Source organism: Theropithecus gelada, chromosome 5 (genome assembly GCF_003255815.1).
Source record: "Theropithecus gelada isolate Dixy chromosome 5, Tgel_1.0, whole genome shotgun sequence".
In the NCBI taxonomy this organism is placed as follows: Eukaryota; Metazoa; Chordata; class Mammalia; order Primates; family Cercopithecidae; genus Theropithecus; species Theropithecus gelada.
This window is the reverse complement of record NC_037672.1, coordinates 48,031,527-48,053,897: the sequence shown is the minus strand read 5'-3', so window position 1 is coordinate 48,053,897 and position 22,371 is coordinate 48,031,527. Positions and strand designations below refer to the sequence as shown.

The following is a 22,371-nucleotide window of genomic DNA, read 5'->3' as shown; positions in this document are numbered from 1 at the left end:
TCCTAAACCTTATCCATACCTCATTATCATTCTTTGACTTCTCTTTGGTCATAAATTATTTATTATGTGTATCCTTCCATCTATCTGTGTACTTGTACATTGTTTTGTGGGTAGAATGCATATTGTCCACTTATTTTGTGCTCACTCAGCACCTGGTATATCAGCGTTGTGCTTTTCGAGTCTTTGGAGCCTTAGTTTTCTATATGGATCATATCCTGATTTATCATAAGTGCAAGTGATAAGAATGGCCTCGGGGTAGGACAAGAAGGGAGAGAAACTAAATAGTTGTCATTGATTCTCAGAGGGATGCCAAGAGTAAACGGACCCTACCATCAGATTGTTAGATATGATCTTCTTGAACGCCGTTTGCTACACCTCCTATTTACATGCCTACAGGCAGCCTTCACCCAGAGCTAAAAGAAAGTGGAATCCAAATGTTTAAAAAATATATATTTAAAAGCTTAAGAACTCTACCCAAAGTTCTCAGGCTATGATTAGTAACATTAAGTTGTAATGTCCACTCTTCTCTTTCTTCCATACTCTTGAGATGTTCTCCCCAGTACCAGCTTATCTTGTTATGCATCTTAGACTAGTTCTTTTATATATATATACACGCACACACACACATATATATACACACATACATATATATACACAGACACACACACACACTTTAAGTGCTAGGGTGCATGTGCACAACGTGCAGGTTTATTGCATATGTATACATATGCCATGTTGGTGTGCTGCACCCATTAACTCGTCATTTACATTAGGTATATCTCCTAATGCTATCCCTCACCCCTCCCCCCACCCCACGACAGGCCCCAGTGTGTGATGTTCCCCTTCCTGTGTCCAAGTGTTCTCATTGTTCACTTCCCACCTATGAGTGAGAATATGTGGTGTTTGGTTTTCTATCCTTGCAATAGTTTTGCTCAGAATGATGGTTTCCAGCTTCATCCATGTCCCTACAAAGAACATGAACTCATCCATTTTTATGGCTGCATAATATTCTATGGTGTATATGAACCACATTTTCTTAATCCGGTCTATCATAGATGGACATTTGGGTTGATTCCAAGTTTTTGCTGTTGTGAATAGTGCCAATATGTGAAAGTCCCAGAGGAATCTTGAGAGCCCTATAGGCCAGCATTAAGACTCACTGAGCTGTAACTTAGTGCTTAATGCCATAAGGAATTTGGAATCAATTTTTATACAGTCATGGATCACTTAGTGATGGGAATACATTCTGAGAAATGCATTGTTAGGTGATTTCATTGTTTTATGAACATCACAGAGTATACTGACACAAATCTAGATAGTATAGCCTATGAAACCTAGGTTATATGGTTTAGGTGTATTGCTTCTAGGCTACAAACCAGCGCTGAAGACTGTAGGTAATTGTAGCACAAGAGTAAGTATTTATGTATGTAAACATATTTAAACATAAAAAGATAATGTAAAAATATGGTTTTATAATCCTATGGGACCACTGTTGTATATATGGTCTGTCAGTGACCAAAATGTCATTATGAGGTACATGACTGTAATTTTCTGTAATGTGTATTCCAGCTGAGGCACTACTGGGAATATTGGATCACAGTACAAGTCCTCTTTTTTCATCACGACTATAGGGAAGTTACTTCAAAATGCATCAACTATTATCTCACAGAGTATAGCCTATCATAGAAAGACTATAAGAGTAATATCTACAAAGTGGGTCTGTTTCTCACGTTACCCTTCTTTCTATGACAGCATGTCCACTTGTTGTATATGGAATGCCATTATTTGCAGTGATCTATATAGCTTGAGTTTTAAATCAGTATGCTTTTATCAAAGGGTATATCTTTTTGTTCTCATCTAGAAACAAATAGACAGAGTGCAGTATCCAGTATTGCTTACCACCATATACAAGGTAAAGATTCATCACAATTTACCAATACTCTGAGCAATTTAGTTGCTGACAAATGTAACTGGCTATTCAAACTTAGGTAAATTGCTTCCACAATTATTCATTAGGGCTCCTATAATAAGTGTTTCAGATCCCTACTTAGCTGGGTTGCTTTCATTTCTAATTCACAAAGGTTTGAAACAGATTTGAGAGGCTGATTATGCAAGGGTTGGGGTAAAGTGGAGAAATAAGAGGGCTTTGCAACTGCCTGCATTTTGTACATACACATACACAGTATTACCAGACCTATTTCTGAATAAAGAGACCAGCCTCTTAGTCCCTCTGACAATTGTTATCAGGACTGAATGGCACTCAATTTTTATCAAGCCTCTTCTCTGAGTTATTGAAGCATCCCATAATATCAAGTAAGTAAACATTGTCTTGCATATAGCTCTTGCCATTATCATGGAAAATAGCAAGTAGTTTTCATGAACTTGCACAGGAATGGTGCAAGTAACATCCCTTTCATAACAGCAACGTATCCACACCATTTCATTTATCTAGCCACATAGATACATAGAAAGACAGACTATTCCCTCTATATCTATTGGTAAATTTTCTTTCATATGACTGCTGAGAACTTCACTCCTATAAGCAGTTAGTCCTGCTAGTTGAAGAAAATAGATACATTATCTGAAGTAATAGATAAGTCTCATTAAGAAGATGGAATAGACTAATTCCCAGCATATCTCCCGTGTGTGGGAAAACTAAATTGTGAAGTAGAGCAGTAACACATCAATTATCCTTTCTGCATGGAATTAGACGAGTCTCACTGCTACTTTATATCACATTATGTAATTTTTTTATAAATAACCATTTATGTCAGATCATTTCAGTTTGCTGCCTCATTAAAAACAGATAGCTAACACTTCTAGGTTACCAATCAGATTTATTCCTGAAACTACTTAGGAATCCAGGTAGTCTATTTAAAATTTGCATCTCTACTTAAGGAATCTTTTTTCTTACTAAAGAAGCAGTGTTAATATATACTTAAAGAGGTGATGTTTTATATTAACCTAAAAATAAAATGCTATACAGATAATGATATTATAATTTTAATGAAGATCAGCTTCTACCAACTAAAGTGAAGCTAGCTATCACCATTTAGAATAAAATTTTTAGAGATCTTGTGTTAAATAATGACTTACAATCAGTTTAAGTAGCTGATCAGGTTTGTCACATCAAGTTATCATATGTGAAATACTCAAAAACAATTTGGTTTCTTCAGTAGTTTAAATCTCTCATGCTTTTTGTCTACATAGTTAATCTTTATTAACTTATTATTTTCACAACACAGGAGTTAAGTTAATGAAAGCTTGAATATGAAGAATTTGCTTGCTAAAGTAAATAATAAAATGTAGTACTTATCTGTTTTAATTTATTGACTGTGTGGTAAAAAATGAAACACCGTAATGACAGTATAAATGCTTTGCAAATTATGAAGTGATATTTTTAAAAAGAAGGATATAACATTGATATGTATCTTAGTTTTTAAAAACATCTCACTTATTAACAGAGAGAAGAATAAGCATACATTCTAAAGGTTCCGGGTCTCAGATTAGTTTCACCCCAGATATGATTCAGAGGGAGAAGGAAGAAAGTCAGAAGGAACATTCCAAAATTGGAAAAGTAGTAAAAAGGAAAGTGGCCCCTAAGTGACACCTGTAACTCTGCAATCATGACATTGCTGCTGTGCTGTGTATTTCATAATCTATGTTTCTTAGTCTGCCCAGGCTTTCCTAACAAAATGACACAGACTGGGTGGCTCAAACAATGGAAATTTATTTCTCACAGTTCTTGAGGCTAGAGGTCCAAGATCAAGCAAGGTTTCAGCAAGGTAGATTTCATTCTGAAGCTTCTCCTCTTGGCTTGTAGGGAAGCTGCCATGTTGCTCTGTGTTCACAGCACCTCTTCTTTGTGAAAAGAGAAAGCAAACATGATGGTGTCTCTTCTTCTAAGAGTACTAATCCCTTCCAATCGGGTCCCCATTCTCCTGACTTCATCTAGCCCTAATTACCTCCCAAATACCCCATCTCCAAATACCATTAAAATGGGGCTTAGAGCTTTATCATATAAACTTTGGAGGGGCATAAACATTCGGTCCATAATATCATGAGATCGAGTGCTTTTGTTTTTTACATCCATGACAAATCAAGTTAACAAATATTTATTGAGTGAATACAGAAGGAAAGTCACAATGCTTGTGGTGTAATGAATAGGATGAAACACATATTTCAAGATTCCTGTCCTCAAGGAGTTTATAGCCTGGTTGAGAATATAAGAAGTGCACAAGAAGAAAAACATGCATCAAATGTAAATAATAATTCAGAGTGAAAATGGAGATGTCACAAGGCAGCCTATGGTTCAACCCTAAATGGGCAGTTCTAAGGAACATTTTTGCAGAGGAGATGGAATCTGAGTCCTGAGAGATGGTCTTCATAGAAGCATGAGAAAAGAATGCCCTCTTGTCATTCACTTATTAACTCATATTTATTAAAGGATATTATGTGTCAGGGGTTAGAAATACAAAATTAATAGTGCAAAGTTTAGTATCTGTCCTCAAGAAGGCTAGCATCTAAAAAAAAAAAAAGAAAAGAAAAAGAAAAACACCACTAAATTCAAGATCAAGTCTCAACTCCTTAAATAACTTATAAGCCTTGCTTCTTCAGTGTGGTTCTGGTTCTTCCCATATTCATGCTCAGTCTCAGGGAACTCCATTCATCTTTTCAGAATGCCGGTACTTTCTTCCTGCTGGGCCTTTGCACAAACTGTTTCTTCTACCTAGAGTACTCTTTTCCCAATCTCTATGCCATCACCTGTTCTACTAATTCCTAATTTCTCATCTAAGATAACACTTATTCCAAAATGTTGTTCCTAAACTGGTCATCCCTCCAAAACCAAGATCTGGTGATCTTTGCATGGTGCCTTCTCTCGTGCTGCCCCATTCCGGGCACGTGGCCACCCTGCAGTGGAACTATACAGTAGTGTAATTGGAGATGAACATCCAAGGAACAGTTTTAGGACTTTTCCTCCATTTATAAAAACCTCAGCTGGATGCGGTGGCTCACGCCTATAATCCCAGCACTTTGGGAGGCTGAGGCGGGTGAGTCACCTGAGGTCAGGAGTTCAAGACAATCCTGGCCAATGTGGTGAAACCCCCTCTCTACTAAAAAAGGGAAAAATTAGCTAGGCATAGTGGCGGGCGCCTGTAATCCCAGCTATTCGGGAGGCTGAGGCAGGAGAATTGCTTGAATCCAGGAGAAGGAGGTTGCAGTGAGCCAAGATCGCATCATGTACTCTAGCCTGGGTGACAGGGCGAGACTCCATCTCAAAAAAAAAAAAAAAAAAAAGAAAAGAAAAGAAAAAGAAAAAGAAATCTCATAGCATATTTGGATTCATGATGGAAAGAAGTTTGTAAGTAGAATTCACTTATTAAAATGTCTAAAATGAAGAGAAACTGATTGTTCTCCTGTGGTTCTAGGCCACCTTAAGAAAAGGTTATGTTACTATCTAAACACTCCACTAAAAAAAAAAATCAAAACACTTTATTTCAGAGTTGTAATAATGCTAAATACATCTAAAAATTAAAATATAATTTAAAAAAATACTTTGGACTTCCCATCTACGAAAATGTGGGTAAAACAGTAACATTATTATCCCACAGTTGTACTATTATTGATGATCTAACTCGCTCTTGGCTGAGAATTTTCATTAAGTGCACTAAATTTATCCACCAACTGTAATATAAATACACTCTGAGTTTTTAAAAATATGTATCAGTGTACAACCTCTAACTTAGATGTTGTTTGCATCATAAAATAATTCTCCCACTATTAAAGCCCTACTAGAGTAGTTCTCAGAATAATGATTTCCTTCCTTATATTTAAATTATTATTCAACTTTTTAAAAGTTTCGAATTTGTGCAAATTCTAAGGAAAATGTTTGTCTCTTCAAAAAGTATCCTTCTTAGTCTTCTCTTTCCTAAGGCTATGTCAAAGCTGCATGTCACAATCTTTATCCATTTTACAAACAGCACACACCTCAGGAGCTCACCTATTTTACAGTTTAATTGTCAGACTCAAGGATATGAAAATATACATAAATATGTATAACATATATACAATACACTAAGCAAAATAAGTTTGATTTTATGACTTTTTTTCATAAACGTGCATTTGAAAGTTTTGCATAAGAAAAATGAAGAGTGACTCTAAACAGAGACGATCATTGCCAGTTTCTCACTGCAGAATGAAATATTTTTTCTCCTTTACCCTATAACCCAAATATCACACTGAGCTTAAGGATGAAGCTGACATTTTAAAAGATCACCAAAAGTGTTCTCTTTCCAATTGCAATTATGCCCTCTATCTCAGTGGGAGCCATTGTCTGGGTCTTCTCAGCTCTCTAGCATCTTTCTGGCTTGCTTTCATTACCCTGATTATCTATTCATTTGCCGCCCAGTACTCATTTTATGAAAGATCATGTCTGCCATTTCTATAATGAGTGCTTGACTTTTACTGCCAGCATAAACACATAAAATATATAATAATTAAAGTTCACTAGTCACCAAAGTCTTGAGATCCGTCATGTTGCTAATTTGATTTGTCAAGCAATTGCTTCTCTGTGAACAGGGCTGATTTTGCCCCCTTAGGCAGTGCAAGACTTATGGTTGAAGAAGACGACTCTAACCTAGAGAGATCAATTTGAATGGGCACCATATATTTCAAATTTAAGGTTCATTTTCAACCAAATAACATGTCCATAAATTATGATGATTCTTAGAGCCAGCAAAAATTTCATCAATATTTGAACATAAATGTTGTTCTAAATGTGAAAGATTAAACAACGTGCTTTTCAAAACAGTTAAATGTTATTTAATTGTGTAGCTTTTATGGAGAATTATTTAAACTCTAAGGAAAAAGTTAATTGGAATAACTACAGGAGCCTACAACACACAGATTGGAAACTTCACAATATGTTGACTTACATTGAGTAAGGACAAGGTTCCAGGACACCACTTCCTTATTTTGAACACACTTCCTTGTTTTGATAACTTTGGCAAAGCCCCCTAAGTGCCTCATGATAATGAATTCATCTGACGTTGACTCGAATCACAAAGCGATTAATGAACTCATGAGATATTCCTGTGGCTCTCTGGGGACATAAAGATGTGTTATACAAATTGTAATGTTTGTAAATGGATACAGTGGAACACGTGTTAGCCAAGGGACTTGAGTAGCAGACTCTCAGTTTATAAAGAAGCAGGAAATAAAGAGGTGCTTCCATTTATACAGGTTTTCTTTGGAGATAATAAAGATCTTGATGGTGTATTCAAAAAAAGTACAGAAGCCAGAAGACCCAAGTTTGAAAGCAGAATATATCACTTTCCAACCATGTGGCCTTGGGAAATTTTTCTTCACCTCTGAGCCTCAATCTCCTCACCTGTAAAAGGAGAATTAGTAATATCAGACTTTCTAAAGCCTTTTACAAGAGTAAGAGGTACAGGGTCGAAGGCAGGAGGGGTTTGAAGTAATCAGTCAATCAATATCATTCCTCCCTCACAAGGTTAAGAAGTAAATAAAATAATATGCACTGTTTTGAAAAGTCCTTTATAAACTGCAGCATCATGCATGTGTTTATTTTTGCTATTCTTTTGGAAAATAGGTACTCTGAATAAAGTTCACAGGTTTTTTTTCCCCCTGTACACAGAATGGATGCCTTAAGAAGACACTAGTAACTACATAAGGACATAGACATTGTTTTCGGAATAAACCAGATCTGACCAATTAAGTACTTTATCAAATTACCTTTTTCAAATTTGAAAGTAGCATATCAGGTTTGAAGCAACACAGGAAACTTCTCTTTTTAAACAGGTCTCTGCTATGCAGCAGCCTTCAGCAATAACGGAGTGTATCATTAAATCCAGCCTGTGTATTCAGCCCTGCAGTGGGGAGCTGGGCAGGCCACTTCACCTCACTGGCAGGAGTTAAATGTGATCCCATCTCCCCGGTCCTTTCCAGTACTAACACATTGTCATTCTCAGTAAGCATGTGTAGTAATTCTTGACCAATTCTGAAAAACTTTTAATTAATTTGCAGTACTTCTGGTCACACATAATTAAAAACTATTTTTATATCTTTGATTAAAAGAGACACAACCTTTTCTGCCTCAGTTCATTGTCTTACCCATTCTTAGTAAATCGTAATCACTTCCCTGGAATTTCTTTTTTTTTTTAGGAGTGTAATATATGCTCATATCACCTTGACTTCAGTCTCAAGCTCCCATTGCCTAGAAAATGATTCAGCAAATGTAACCCTCAGAAGACAAATACTACCTCATCTTGAATAAGTGAGGCAGTCACTCTTTTGGAACTTGGGCACTTCCAATCTCAGAATAGATGCTCAGATATATATTACAATATAATCAGAAAACCAAAGAAATTCAAAATTCACTTGAAGGATTATGCTGCCATTGTTAATATACACTGTATATGTGAAATTCTTTCTCAGCGTGGTGAAACGTGGACTCAACACATGATCACTCTGTACTCATTTAAAGATGCTCACATAATAACAGACATTACTACATGTTAATTAATACATATTAATACACTATTGAAAGAGCACTGGAATAGGAGCCACCATCTCTGGTTCTAAAACAGACATACTTTCCAGTGACACGACTTGCTAGATCACTTAAACCCTCTCAACTTCAATATCTTTATCAGTGAAATGAGAACTTATTGACTTACAGAGTTATTTTCTCTGAGGTTTCCAAAGTAGGTCAGAAACTATAGCCAGAAGGCCATTCTGGCAGCTTGCCTGTTTTTACAAATAAAGCTCACTTGTTTACTTTCTTTCTACGGCTGCTTTCACACTACAAAGGCAGAGTTGAGTAGCTGTGATGGACACCATATGGTCCACAAAGTCTAAAATATTGGCTATCTGACCCTTAACAATAAAAGTTTGCTTACCTCTAGTCTAAAAGATGATAGTTATGAATTTATCTGAAATACCATGAAGTGCTATTAACCTATATGATAGAAACTCTTTGTGGATTGGAATTAAGCAACTGCCATTTGGCTCAACTAGCTAGAATAAATATTTAAAAGTTCAATTTAAACAAATGAAATAGCTCCTAATAGTCTCCCTTCCACTATTTGGTATTACTGAGGTATTAAATGCTAGCAGTAAATATTTGTTGCATTGAATGTTACCAACTGATTGACTAAGAGATTTTGCTTAAGAAAAGTAATCGATTGATGATTGATTCACAGAAACTTGATAGAACTGGTTTTTACAGCTCTGATATGCAAATTGTAATATTAGATATGCCAATCAAAGTGCCACTATGCTTGATTGTTTAAATCTTAATCTTTGAGAAGTGATTTTGCTTCGATGCAAGTTTACCTACATTTTCCAAAGCTAGGATGAAAAAATTGATGAATGAATGAAAAACCTATTGAGCTAAAGTGTTTCTGAAAATCATCTGCATGCTATTATTAATACTTTCTCAGTAACCATGGAGAGGAAAATGTTGTGAAAACCCAGAAAATGAATTTAATAATGCAGATATTCTGAGCCAAAATAGATCTATTCAGTGTGTGAAAAAAATAATTATTTTTTCAGAAATTTCAAAATTTCTTTCTCAGTGATAACTGACATTAAACAGTATTGAGTAATGGGACTCTCTCCTAAATATCTTTTTAATTTTGGTTACATAAAATTCATAAATATGTACTGATAAAATGTTTTTGAAATATTAAAATGGTTATTTTATCCTCACAAATTTCTACCTCCAAGTTGCCTCAATACTTCCAAATTAAAGAAATACCTACAAGGTCTCATATCATAGAGTTTCTGTCGTTACATAGCTAGAATTATCTTTCACTATGACAGGACAAGAAGCTTGAAGACCTAGGACGTAAGAAGAATATTCAGGAGAGGAAAGGAAGCCTTACATCTTCTGGCCAGAGGATTCTAACAGAGGTCAGAAGAGAAAGGCAAGAAGAAGGCATTAGATAGATTGAAAGGCACAATAAGGGTAGAAGACCTAATGCTTCTCTTCCCATTAGGGTCTCTGGGGGAGTTCCCCAGAGGGCACACCAGGCTCTTTAACAACAGGGAACACCTCAAATCATTAAGAATGCCAGAGCAGCAGGGTCAGGAAAAAGCACAGGTTCAATCATCATTCCCAGGCCTTCTTTTCTTTCCTGTGCCTTCCACACTGAGTTAGAGCATATGGACCTGCCTTGGGCCCCTCCACAGTGAATAACAAGGTGAGGTCATAATACCATCTGGAGGGCTACAGATTCATCAAGGGCTGGATAAAGAAAATGGCAGAAGCTCAGAAGGATGTAGAGCACCCCAACAAACCAAAGGAGCCTGGGTCAGCAGGGAGGAGCCCATAAGGCCTCCATTAGCCAACTTTTAGCACCTATAGCCTCTGCAGACTTTAGGAGCAGTCACCTATTAATCTCTAAAACTGAGCCCAAGCCCATCCCACCTCAAAGGAGAGCTGTCAAAGCAATGTCAAGGACCTGCAGGAGACCTTTCCTCTAAATCCCCAATTTCAGGGATATAATGCTGTCCTCCATAAATCCTGATGCCATGTTGAAAAAGAGTAAGGGAAAAGAGAAGAAATGGGAAGAATTGAGTAATTCTCTCAAGTAGATTGAGCTAAAGCTAGAGACATGTTAAATTATTAGATGAGATTAAATTTTAAATCTTATTGGGCTAAATTTAGTTTTTTTCGCACTGCTCAGTAGGCACTGTCCTCCTGAGGAAGATCAATTAAGTTATAGAGAAAAGCTACATTTTCTTTGCATTCCCAAATTGTAGCATGAATAAATTTGCAATCACACTATAATTATATTGTTTGGTTTAGAGGAAACATATTGATGAGAGCTTTACTCAGGGTCTAAGAAATCTCTGAAACTAAAGAAGATAGCTTTTCTCTGCATACTTACGTATTAGAAGCTGCGTAAGATAATGGAGAGAAATGTGCTGGAAGGCAGACCTGAGTTCTAAGCCCAACTTAACTGTTTACTATCTGTGTGAGCAACTTAAAAAGTCATTTAAACTCTACAGCCGTGACATTGTGTGTTCAATGTGAAAAATCTAGGGAATCATTAAGCCAGATTACTTAGTGTCTTCATCTATAAAATGGGGGAGGAGAAACAGACGGGGAAGAAATAATGTCTGCAACCTTTTCCATTCTAATTTCCTAGTAGAAATAACTAAAAAGGCAGGTGTCATTTTTCTTAGATAACCAATAACCAGTAGCTTTTTAAATTGGGTTCAGTAGGAATTCACATATGGGCCATGATTCCAGAAAAGTTTGAGAGGAACTTACTGGCAGCTATGGTATTTAAGGACAAAATCAGAGTGACCTATATGGGATTAGAAGTTTGCATCCAACTTTCAGCAACCTGTTTTGTAACAAATAAATTAATTTGAAAATCATTTCCTAGAGTAGTCATTAAAAATGGTAAGGGATCAAAAATTAGTGTGAGTCTCAAACACAAATGAGGCTATTATCTTCAAAGTAAGTAAAAGGCTTTTCAAGATGAATGCCTAAACCTGTTGGATTTCTTTAATTTTAATGTGAAAGAAGGATCTTTTGATTCCCCTACTCCCTTCCCCTGAAATTTGCTCATTTATACCAATAAAGAATTCAGTGGGTGCAGGATTGATCTATCAGCCATTTTCAAATTGCAATTAAGTTTTTTGGACTTCTAAAATTTCTGTTCAATGAGATCACATATGTTTTAATATTTTGGATGAAAAAAAGGAAATGAGATGTCCTTGTCAGTGAATCATTCATTGATCATACGGGCATATAATTCTCCATTAAGAAGTATGTGCCAGAACAGATCCAAAGAAAAAACAGTGGTCATACGTGTGACAATAATAAGTCTAGCTTTAGAGTTGCAGTAGCCTTCCACGTGCCAAGCAATGAGCTTTTCATGCATCTTGATCATTGAGACTGTCATGTGTGGTCTCATTAATTCACACCACACTAACCATCCAATGTAAGTGTTGTTATGCATCATCATGGGGTAAACATAGCAGGAATTTTTCTGACTATACTCCAAAAAGAGATTTTAGCCATTAGTTCATCACAATCTAATAGCTAAACTTATTTCTAATGGTTTACGTATTTACAGCCCCAAGAAGTCTATCTTCAGCACTTCAATCCCATAGATTAACTATAACCACAGTAACTCTCTGCTCTCTATAAGCAAAGACTGCCATCTTGTGGAAATTGCATACCAAACAAACATTGTTATTCCATAAACTCAAAAGTTTTTCTTGTATTTATTAAGAATTTTGTAACTGGATTTTTGCATTGTCATACATATGCGCATGCGCACACACACATTATTGTTGCTTATAATTACAAGGTACAATTCTCCTTTAGGTGATTTTTCAAGTTCAATTTAAAAGGGCCAGTGCTTTGGAAAGATTGAAGAGAACATATCTCTTTGTTTATTATAAAAATTAATCCTGTTCGCCTTCCAGGCAGTGCATTATATTTTACCACACTTGCTTTGCCTAATCTTTAAATTGGGTTTTTGTTAAATCATAAAAAGGAGGCCATGGTGAGACCGTTCTGATGGAATTTCCAGGAGCACTACATTTTGTAGCAAAATGTTATGACAGAACTCTGGACTTAGAAAACACTTTCATTCCCTTCCAACACTTTTAGCCCATGCCAGCCTGTATTCCTGGAATCTGTTGTCGGGGTGACTGAGGGGTCATATGGTCCAATTGCTCTGTACATCCCCAAAGATGAAATCTCCCTGCAATGCCCCAGCCACTTGTGCTGCTGTGAGCATAAAATAAACCATACAAAGAGACTTTTGTGGCATAGTGATACTTGAGGCACCTAGAGGGTGCTTCCTTCTTTCCCCTCAGTGATCTCCTATCGCTCAGCTGGCTGAACCTAAAAATTCTGCAATTAAATGATTTTTTTTTTTTTTTTGGTTTAAGGCTTTTAATTCCTATTAGAATTGAAATAGGTGAGGTATAATATATATAAAATATATATGATGCATATATATGATGCATATATATATATACACTTCAATAATTATTTCTAAAGTCAAAATATTTTCCAGGTTTAGAAAGAATAAGGAGAGAAAAGTAAATACGTGAAATGCAAGAGCCCCAAATACCACTGAGAAGAAAGTGCAGGCAGTAAATCAGTTCCTGAATGAAGGAATGAATGAACATGAACTGAGGGCATTAAAAAAATGGCTTCACAGTGTTACTCAAGCCACTCGGATGGAATGTGCAGTCATGGTTTAGAATAAATTTTGTACCCAAGGAAATGTCTGGAATGAAGTCATTCTTCAACTGTTTATTAAATGGATAGATGAATAAAACAGGAATGGAATAAATTAGAAAACAGTATCAGTCATAAGAAAAAAGAGTATGATCTGAGATCAGAGTTTAGGATTTATGAACCAAAAACTGTGTTAAGTATATTCCATCAGTAAATATGCACCTGCTCTGTAGTAGGCAATATGGAGGATGATGAGTACACACTCTAGAAAATGGAACAGACTAATCAAGTAATTATAAATAATGATAAGTGCTATGAAAGAAAATTCTTACACTTTCACATTGTATTAGTTCATTCTCTCACTGAAAGAAATACCCAAGACTGGATAATTTATAAAGAAAAGTTTAGTTGACTCACAGTTCCCCATGGCTGGGGAGGCCTCAGGAAACTTACAGTCATGATGAAAGGCACCTCTTCACAAGGCAGCAGGAGAGAGAATGAATGCCGAGCAAAGGGAAAGCCCCTTATAAAACCATCAGATCTCATGAGACTCACTCACTATCACAAGAACGGCATGAGGGAAACCACCCCTATGATTCAATTATCTCCACCCGGTCCTGCACTTGACATGTGGAGATTATTACAAGGTGAGATGCGTATGGGGACAGAGAGTCAAACCATATCACACAACTATTGACCAATATGGTGTGATGCAAATAGGAGAGCAGGGAAATGGGATCTCATTTTGTGCCCAGCTGTATTATCATTAAGCAAATGTTGCTGTGGTTGCCTTTTATATCTACAAGTACTTATAAACTCAAATTTAAGAAGAATTATTTGTTCAAAGATGATTAAATTTTTCCTCCAACGTATTCAATGGTGCTCTGACTACCTAGAGCCTTTAAGGAATGTGCCATTATTTTCTATTATTACAGTAAGAATGCCTAACATGGGTGCTATTCTATTAACAAAATTTTTAATGTACAATACAGTATTGTTAACTATAGGTACAATGTTGTACAGTAGTTTTCTAGAACTTTTCCCTCTTGCATAACTGAAGCTTTATACTTATCGATTAGCAATGCCAACATCATTTAAATGATATTCATTTAAATAGGCCAAGAAAGTAATTTTGATCCATGATTACATCTTTGTGTGTTGCCTAACACAGTGCTGGAAATTTCTACAAGTAGTTGCTTCTTTGGATCAAGAGATTGTTTCTCATGTATATTTCTTAAACCTGTTACTTGGAGAGCAAAATGAGGGAAGGGGAATGAAAGTCATAAGTTTGAGAAATGCTGAATTAAACAAAATCATGAAGTTTTCTTTTCTGCTGGTCTTCTGAGAGTCTTTAATAGGCTGACATCTTTGTAAATTTCCAAGAGTGTGTTTCCTGGAATTAATAACCACAAGGCCCTTTTTCTTTTTACAGAGGCTTTCTAGGTACTGGTTTGCTGTGAAATGCACTTTTGGAAATTCTGGAAATGCAAATGGCTTTTTCTGGAATGGAAGCTGAAATAAGGGTGACATATAACCCATTAATATTTATAATCATTTTAGTAAATTCAGTTAATCAAATTAGTTGCTCTTCTAGAGCAACACTCTAGACAGATACATTTCATAGGAAGCAAGGAGAAAAGGTCCAGGTTGTGGGGGAGGTTTCAGTACAGTCTCAGTCCTGGAGTGCTGGCACAGGGCACCAGAGCTGAGGCTGTGGGAACGTCTGGCAGAGATGACAGGGACGTGAGACCAACCCTCCACCAGAGCCGTGAGGGCTGGTCTCACTCTTGTTTAACTCAGCTTCAACACTGACCCCACTTCCAATGCCCAGAATCTTCTTTCCTCTATCATGTTGCTTGTTCTTCTAGCCACATGGATGACATGAAACAGGTAAAAAGGTCACTGAAACTCCATTCTTCTCTCTTAAGTTTTAATCAGTCTCACCCAAAATAATCCAAGACCTTGGGCAAGAGTACAAATGTAGGTTCACATACCCTAAGTCTAGTCATGTAAAAATTACACATTAAACTGAAACCCGTTAGATATAATATATTCTATGTTTTTATCTGGACAAATATACCTTCATAACCCCTAGGAGGCCAGGTTCAGGTTTGTATGTGACTAGCCAGGAGGTCTGCACTGACCCAGGAGCACAGGGCTCTGGGGCCCTCTCTTTCCACCTGCAGCTCCATCTTGCACACTGAAGTGTCTCCTACCCAAGGCTTTATGCACCTGAGCTCACTCATCTGAGCTCTGTCCACACTCTCTACAAACTCTACCCTATAGAACTATGGTGCACCCATGGATGTAAGATCTTCTGCCAGGAGGACAACCCTGGGAATAGGCCTAGCAGGCCCTGGAAGCACTAAGCTGTTTGACCAGGGAATTCCAGGGAACCCAGAGGACGACGCGCACTCTGTGCAGGCACACAGCCTTGGCCTGGTCTTCCTTACCCTGTGAAAAAGGGCATAGCTGGAGGAGGGCCACAGCTAGGCTGGTCTCAGGTAGAGCCTAAGAAGCACTGGGAATTGAGAATAATTCCTGTATGAAAAAACATGCTTTAAAAAGCTGCAGTCTGCAGCTACCCTCAGACTCTGGGGAGGGGAAAAAGAAGAGGCAGAAGAAAAAGAAGAGGGTTTTTCCTATTTGAATTTAACTACTTCTGAAAGCCTCTGGTCAGCTTTTCTTCTTGTTTTCCAAGGTAAGATTACTTCCCCTTTGGCATTAAAAAGGAAACTAGATGAGTTGTGCGAAAAACCAAAAAAGATGGATTTTATCAACTTGAAACTTGTCCCAAGGCTTTCTCTCACACTGTGTTAAATAATAGGTCTTCTTAATTGAATTTCTTTGTGTGTAGCATATGCTGGGTGACATTATGCCAGCATCTTGCTCTAAGCAGCAAAACGTTCTTCATAAAAGCATTAAGATCCAGAGTATCATTCTGGATGCAGGAAAGGGACACAGAACTGCAGCAACTTGAAAGTGTATAAAAACAGTGCCTCTGAAATATGATTGTAAAAACACACTGCAGCAAACCAGGAGGAAAATATTTAGAATTACTGGATGGAACCAGAAGAAGAATAGGAAGAAAAGCAGAGAGGAAGCTGGGAGGGCGGGATGGGTGAAGAGAGAGAGGAAAGCATTGTGGTACAATGCTGTCTGTAGAATCAACGCAATGATGACTTTCCATTTCCTAGCACTCCATCTACAAGCAGATCTATATATTCGTTTCCCCTTGACAGCCACCATCCTACAGAGGTGGGATTATAAATGGATGTGTTGCGAACAAGGGCAATAACTATGTCTGTAATAACACACGCTTATGTTCTTTATCCCAAGGATCCTGGAGCTTCAGCAGAATGGTGACATGGACATCTTGAAGCACAAATGGTGGCCTAAGAATGGCCAGTGTGACCTGTACTCCTCAGTGGACACAAAGCAGAAAGGAGGCGCCCTGGACATAAAGAGCTTTGCAGGGGTCTTTTGTATCCTGGCTGCTGGAATTGTCCTCTCCTGCTTCATAGCCATGCTGGAGACGTGGTGGAACAAGAGGAAAGGCTCCCGGGTTCCATCAAAAGAGGTACTTGATTGAGAGCTTTGGCTCTAAATTAAATCAACAAGCAGGCTGTATTTCCAGGGAGGACGAACCCAGGGAGGATAATGGGTTGGGGGTGGTCCTTGTTTCTTCTTTGAAGATTAAAAATAAAGTTGTGAAATATAAAAATTGGTAAGATCAATATCAATTTCCATTTTAGGCTATCCCTAGATCAGTGAAGAGGAGACTATAGTGTTTGAAAGACTTAGAATTTCATATACCATAATGGGCTTTGAAATTCTCTCAAATCTCAGAATAGATTTTAATTCAATGATTTTTAAAGGCCATGATTCCTTTGACCAGTTCACACAGATACTTACCACTTTATTTCACTTAGGTGTTTAACTTGTAAGTAAATTCCTTGTGTCTCTAAGATTAGCCCCCCAAAAATACAATACTATAATAAAAATGATCAGAATTTTCTCTTCACCACTAGACTGCCTCCTTCTCTACTCATGTAGATTGACAGAAGCTCTTCGATGGCCCCAAGCTTATCAAATCCAAAATCCACATCATGGAAACATCCAAATTTCAATTTTTCTCCTTTACTCTGGAGCCAGCTTAACATCAGGGCCATATTAAATTTTATCTCACTATCTGAAAGAATAATTACAGAATTACACATATCTCTCTTGTAGTGGCCTGAGTGTTGTTTTCATCATGAAGTATAAGACTTATAAATTAAAGAAAATCTGAAGTTAAATCTTGATTCATTTATCTTATTTCCATTGGACCAATGAGGTGAAAATGTTTTAACTAATGAGGTCATATTCACTAAAGCTTCACAAATTGAAACAAAAAACAATCTGAATTTGCTAAACGATTTGATTTGATGGATAGCTTCAAAGAAAGTTTTAAACTTTCTATAGCTAGAACTTGGCTGACTAACTGATGCCTGAGGCGAATCCTGAAAGGATCTGCTTTAATGCACAATAAATACGACTTCTCATTTGCATATGAATTGTTGCATGTTAATGTATTTTTTTCAAACAGGGTGATTTCAAAAGTAGTGTAAGGATTCCTTCTTATCACCTTATATGCAAAATTGATCAGCATCATTTATAAGGAAAAGCTTGGCTTTAGCGAAGACGAATTTTAGCTTCCTACCTGTGTGAATGAGCATACATTCTAAATATTTGAAGAATGAATTATAAATTAATGAAGTCTTATTGTAGCATTTTCTTTGTGGAATAAGCTTCTGGTATCTCTGTTGACATTGATTCAATGCAAAAGACCACATTAATGCAACATTATAGCTGAGACTTCATATTTTTAAAAATCTGGAAAGTAAGGACTCCCCAAGCTCCTTATATTTTGAATTACTATACATGACATTAAAATTTTGCATTATTATATCTGTTGTTGGATGACTACATTACAGTTGCTGTGGGAACCATAAAATTATATGTCTCAATCCTCTAAAGTCTCAGTGATAATATTGCATAAATGGATATTTTTTATTGAATTTTGAAATGAGAAGGGAGAAGGAAAAACAGTGATGCACATCAACATATTTTTCACTGAGGAGCACTATAACAGCACAATGGAAAAAATACATACTCCATTCTAACTTGTGACAGCTAATCCAGGTCCTATGAAAAAAATATTTTCTCCTCTTATGATTAATAGATATTTTAAATTCTCATAAATTTAATTTATTGAGTTTGGCTATAAATAAGACTAATAACAAGGATAATTTTATTTCCTTCCAGTTTTATTTCTCAAATCTTGAGAAATATTTATTTCTCAAATATTTAATACTCACTTTTAGTGAAAATTATAAGGAATTTATAAATTGGTTTCAATTCCAAAAATCTGAGATTTTAGTTATATTTTTGTTTATTAACTGCCTTCTTACCAAGACGCCATTAGCATAGCTTAAAGCGTCTTTGGTTTTGAGGTCAGTTAGCATAAAGCTGGCCCTAAACTAAAGCTATCACTCCCATGCCCTAACTTGAAGGGGTCCCTAAATATCTCACTGACTTCACAATATTCACTGATTCAGGTGCTAGATACCTTGAGTGCATAAAATCCCTCAATTAGAAATTATTTTGTGTTGAGTATTGCTCTCTCTCAACAATCTCACATATCCTTGGCTTACAAGAAATAACACTTTAACAGTCACTAACACTTTAGTATGAAATAGCTGACTATATCATTTTCTTTCAAGAATGGAAACTTAAGGTTAGGAGTAAGTGGTTGAAAGGAACAAAAATTTAACTTGGAATGAGACACCCTGAAAAAGGAGGAAGCATGTATAAAGAAGAGGTGGGGTTAGAGTTGCCAAAACCGTAATTTCTATTGGTACAATTTTGCCTGGGCCTGTCTTTCATAGAATGGCAATCACCCATCAACTGCTTCCATATCTTTGTAGTTGCATGTGGCATATGATCACTTTAAAACCTTTACTGCAAGAAAAATATTTATTGTAGATAACCTTATCTCAGAATTGGAACCCCCAGAACCTAGCACAGTGCCTGGCTCATACTAGGTGCTCAATAAATATTTGTTAAATGAATAAACCACAAAGTTCAGTTAATTACATGTTTGCTGAACTACTTTTTTTTTTTTTTTTTTTTTTAACCATCAAAGCTAGTACTGATGAGAACCTTATTTTCTTTTTCTTCATCTCCAGGATGACAAGGAAATTGACCTGGAGCACCTCCATAGACGTGTAAATAGCTTGTGCACAGATGACGACAGCCCCCATAAACAGTTTTCCACCTCGTCAATTGATTTGACCCCTCTGGACATTGACACTTTGCCAACACGACAAGCACTGGAGCAAATCAGTGATTTCAGGAACACTCATATTACCACAACAACCTTTATCCCAGAGCAGATCCAGACTCTTAGCCGCACACTGTCAGCTAAAGCTGCTTCTGGTTTCACTTTTGGCAACGTGCCTGAGCACCGAACTGGCCCTTTTAGGCACAGGGCACCTAATGGGGGCTTTTTCAGGAGTCCTATAAAAACAATGTCATCTATTCCTTATCAACCAACTCCTACCCTGGGGCTCAATCTGGGTAATGATCCAGACCGAGGCACCTCCATATGAGCATCAAACAAATCTCTTCACTGTTTCTTTTTTAGGACTCCCTTTGCAAGGAGCAACTGTAATATTGTGGGACTAACATGGATGTAACGTTAAAAAAAAGATCAGGATTATTAGTAACAATTCTAGTATTTTCCTCCCACCTTCTCCCTCTCCTCTCTCCTCTATTATTTTCTCTCTTTTCCCCTCCCTTCCTGTACATTTTCCTCCACTTTTTTTCATTACTCAACTTGTTCCCCAAGAAGGTAGTGTACTAGGATCCTATTAGTCTGCTTTTCATATACTGTACATCAAGTATAGGAAATGTGCACTGAGTATACTAAAAGTATATGCAGGATTAATTTTACATAAAGGCCTCTTCTGTAACATTTCTCTATTTTTAGAAATACAATTGCAATAACTTCAGTCTTTTTACATTCTTCTGCTGCATCCATACAATGCTCCACTGCTGTTGAGTGTCCTTTAACTGTGGACCAAAGGCAACCCCTGCAGTGTTTATAAAACAATTTAAAGACCATTCAGGCCACATAAGATGAGAATGCAATTTTGTAGGATTACAAAAAAGCCATTAATATGCCAGTCAAGACTACAGTTAAAACTACTCTTGCACTGCAACAGTGCATATGACCTTTATGTGATTGTACAGTATTAAAAGTTTTTTCTTATGTACAGTAAACTTTATCATATGGCAGAAGCCTCTATTGTGTTAAATAAATTAGTATTTCATATATATACATATATATGCACCTATATAATGTGTATATATATATAAAAAGGCGGCCATTGCTATTGCAATTCATTTAATAAAGCTTTAGTTTAAACAAAAGTATTGTATACAGGAACTATGTATAGTGCAGGGGTTCTTTTCAGTTAGAAAAGGCAGGTTGCTTTAATGTTATTCTGACTCGCATTGTTTGCCAACAGAAAATATTTTATACTTTTGTTATTAAAGCATCCAGGGCAATTTAATATTTGTTCCTAGATGTAACTCATTTGAATAGGTTTCGCATTTGTTATTCAGCAGTGTATAAAGCTAACCTTGATAATTTTACTTTTAATTAATTATCTAAATGAAAAATGCTATTAGCTGAACCACATCCACAACAGCACATAGAGCTCTAGGAGAGTTGAAACATAGATCATTGAAGGTTAATAATCCTCTTCCAAAGCAGCAAGTCAATCAATACAATTATGATATTTGGGGAGGGGTGGGAGCCCTTAAGAACTATTGATGTGGCCTTAAATTACTGTCATTTATTATCCTAAAGAAGAAAACATAATAACCATAATGGGCTCTCAACTCAACCCCCTTTTTTATTTAGTTCTATTTGGAGGAGTTATGTATTTTTTACATTAGTGCCAAGTATATAGAAGGATGACAGCAAAAACAGTGCCTCTTTGTGCACAACCCTTTTAAAGTAGCATTCTTACTTGTTAGAAATGTAGGATGAACTTTGTTTGTAATCCTTAAATTAAAATGTGGTAAGTAGGAAACAAGAACTTATTCTGTGTTTTTACGCAGCCATACACTTACTTTAATCTAATTCATTCTGTGGCTAGGATTGATATAGGAATCAACCTATGTGATTTGCTTTAGGAGAAATTAAAAGGTATATTCTTAAGATATATTATATTTTGATGCTAATTCTGTTCTGGGGAGCATCTTGTATTGTCACTGTTTTGTACTAAATCTTCAAATATTGTCTACTGTGTAAGGCAGAAAAATTTCTCATCATGCAAAAACCATTTTGTTTCCAGGGTAACAAGTACCTAAGTGCATGCACAACTTGTTTTCCCTTGTAACATTCATGATCTCATTTACAACTCTGATTTTAAAACAAAAAAATCTTTACAACAAGCTATATAGGGACATACCAGATGTTGCAGTGATTTTAGCTATCAACAAACTGTTAACCATGTACAATATTTAAAATAGGCTTATTTTGATGTATCGCCTATTATACAAACACACAAAACATTTTTGGAGGCCTCAGTTATGAGTGACAGAGCTTTCTGTGTATAATTTGTCTAAATAATTTGTCTAATAAAAATGTTTTCTAAACTTGCTCTCATACTATTGAAGTCTTAACTGTAAGATTTGAAAATGTTTACTCTCTCACAGATTGAACTAAATTTTTCTAAAAATTTATCTTGACTTAATTAAAGCATAAATCACATTAAGTTTTACTAGCAGAACCATGCCAAAATGAGTGGCTCTCTAAAACATTACTAAGTGATGTCCTAAACCGGTGACTGCCTTTCTGCTATTTGAAACTATTTGAAACAACAATATATTTGTTTTTCTCTGTGGATGTCTCTGTGAGCACTTTTTTGAGAAAGATTTATCCTGTTTCATATAAGCAATGCAAGCATGATAATATCAGGGTGAGGGTGTGTTACATCAAAAAAAATAAGAAAGAAAAGAAAATTAAGGGTAATTATTAAACTTAGGATTTATTTCTTAAAAAATGCTTTGCTAGAGAA

At 36.3% G+C, this 22,371-nt stretch overlaps 1 protein-coding gene across 2 annotated transcripts in view; it reads left to right on the top strand.

Moving 5' to 3' along the window:
- The window catches only part of GRID2 (glutamate ionotropic receptor delta type subunit 2), a 1,538,331-nt gene extending 1,516,382 nt beyond the window's left edge, over positions 1-21,949 (top strand). For both annotated transcript variants that reach the window (XM_025385476.1, XM_025385475.1), the window contains 2 exons: positions 16,577-16,817; positions 19,468-21,949. In XM_025385476.1, coding sequence (XP_025241261.1) covers positions 16,577-16,817; positions 19,468-19,890 — 664 coding nt within the window. In that variant the 3' untranslated portion in view covers positions 19,891-21,949. The remainder of the gene's footprint in view (positions 1-16,576; positions 16,818-19,467) is intronic.
- The last annotated feature ends 422 nt before the right edge of the window (positions 21,950-22,371 follow it).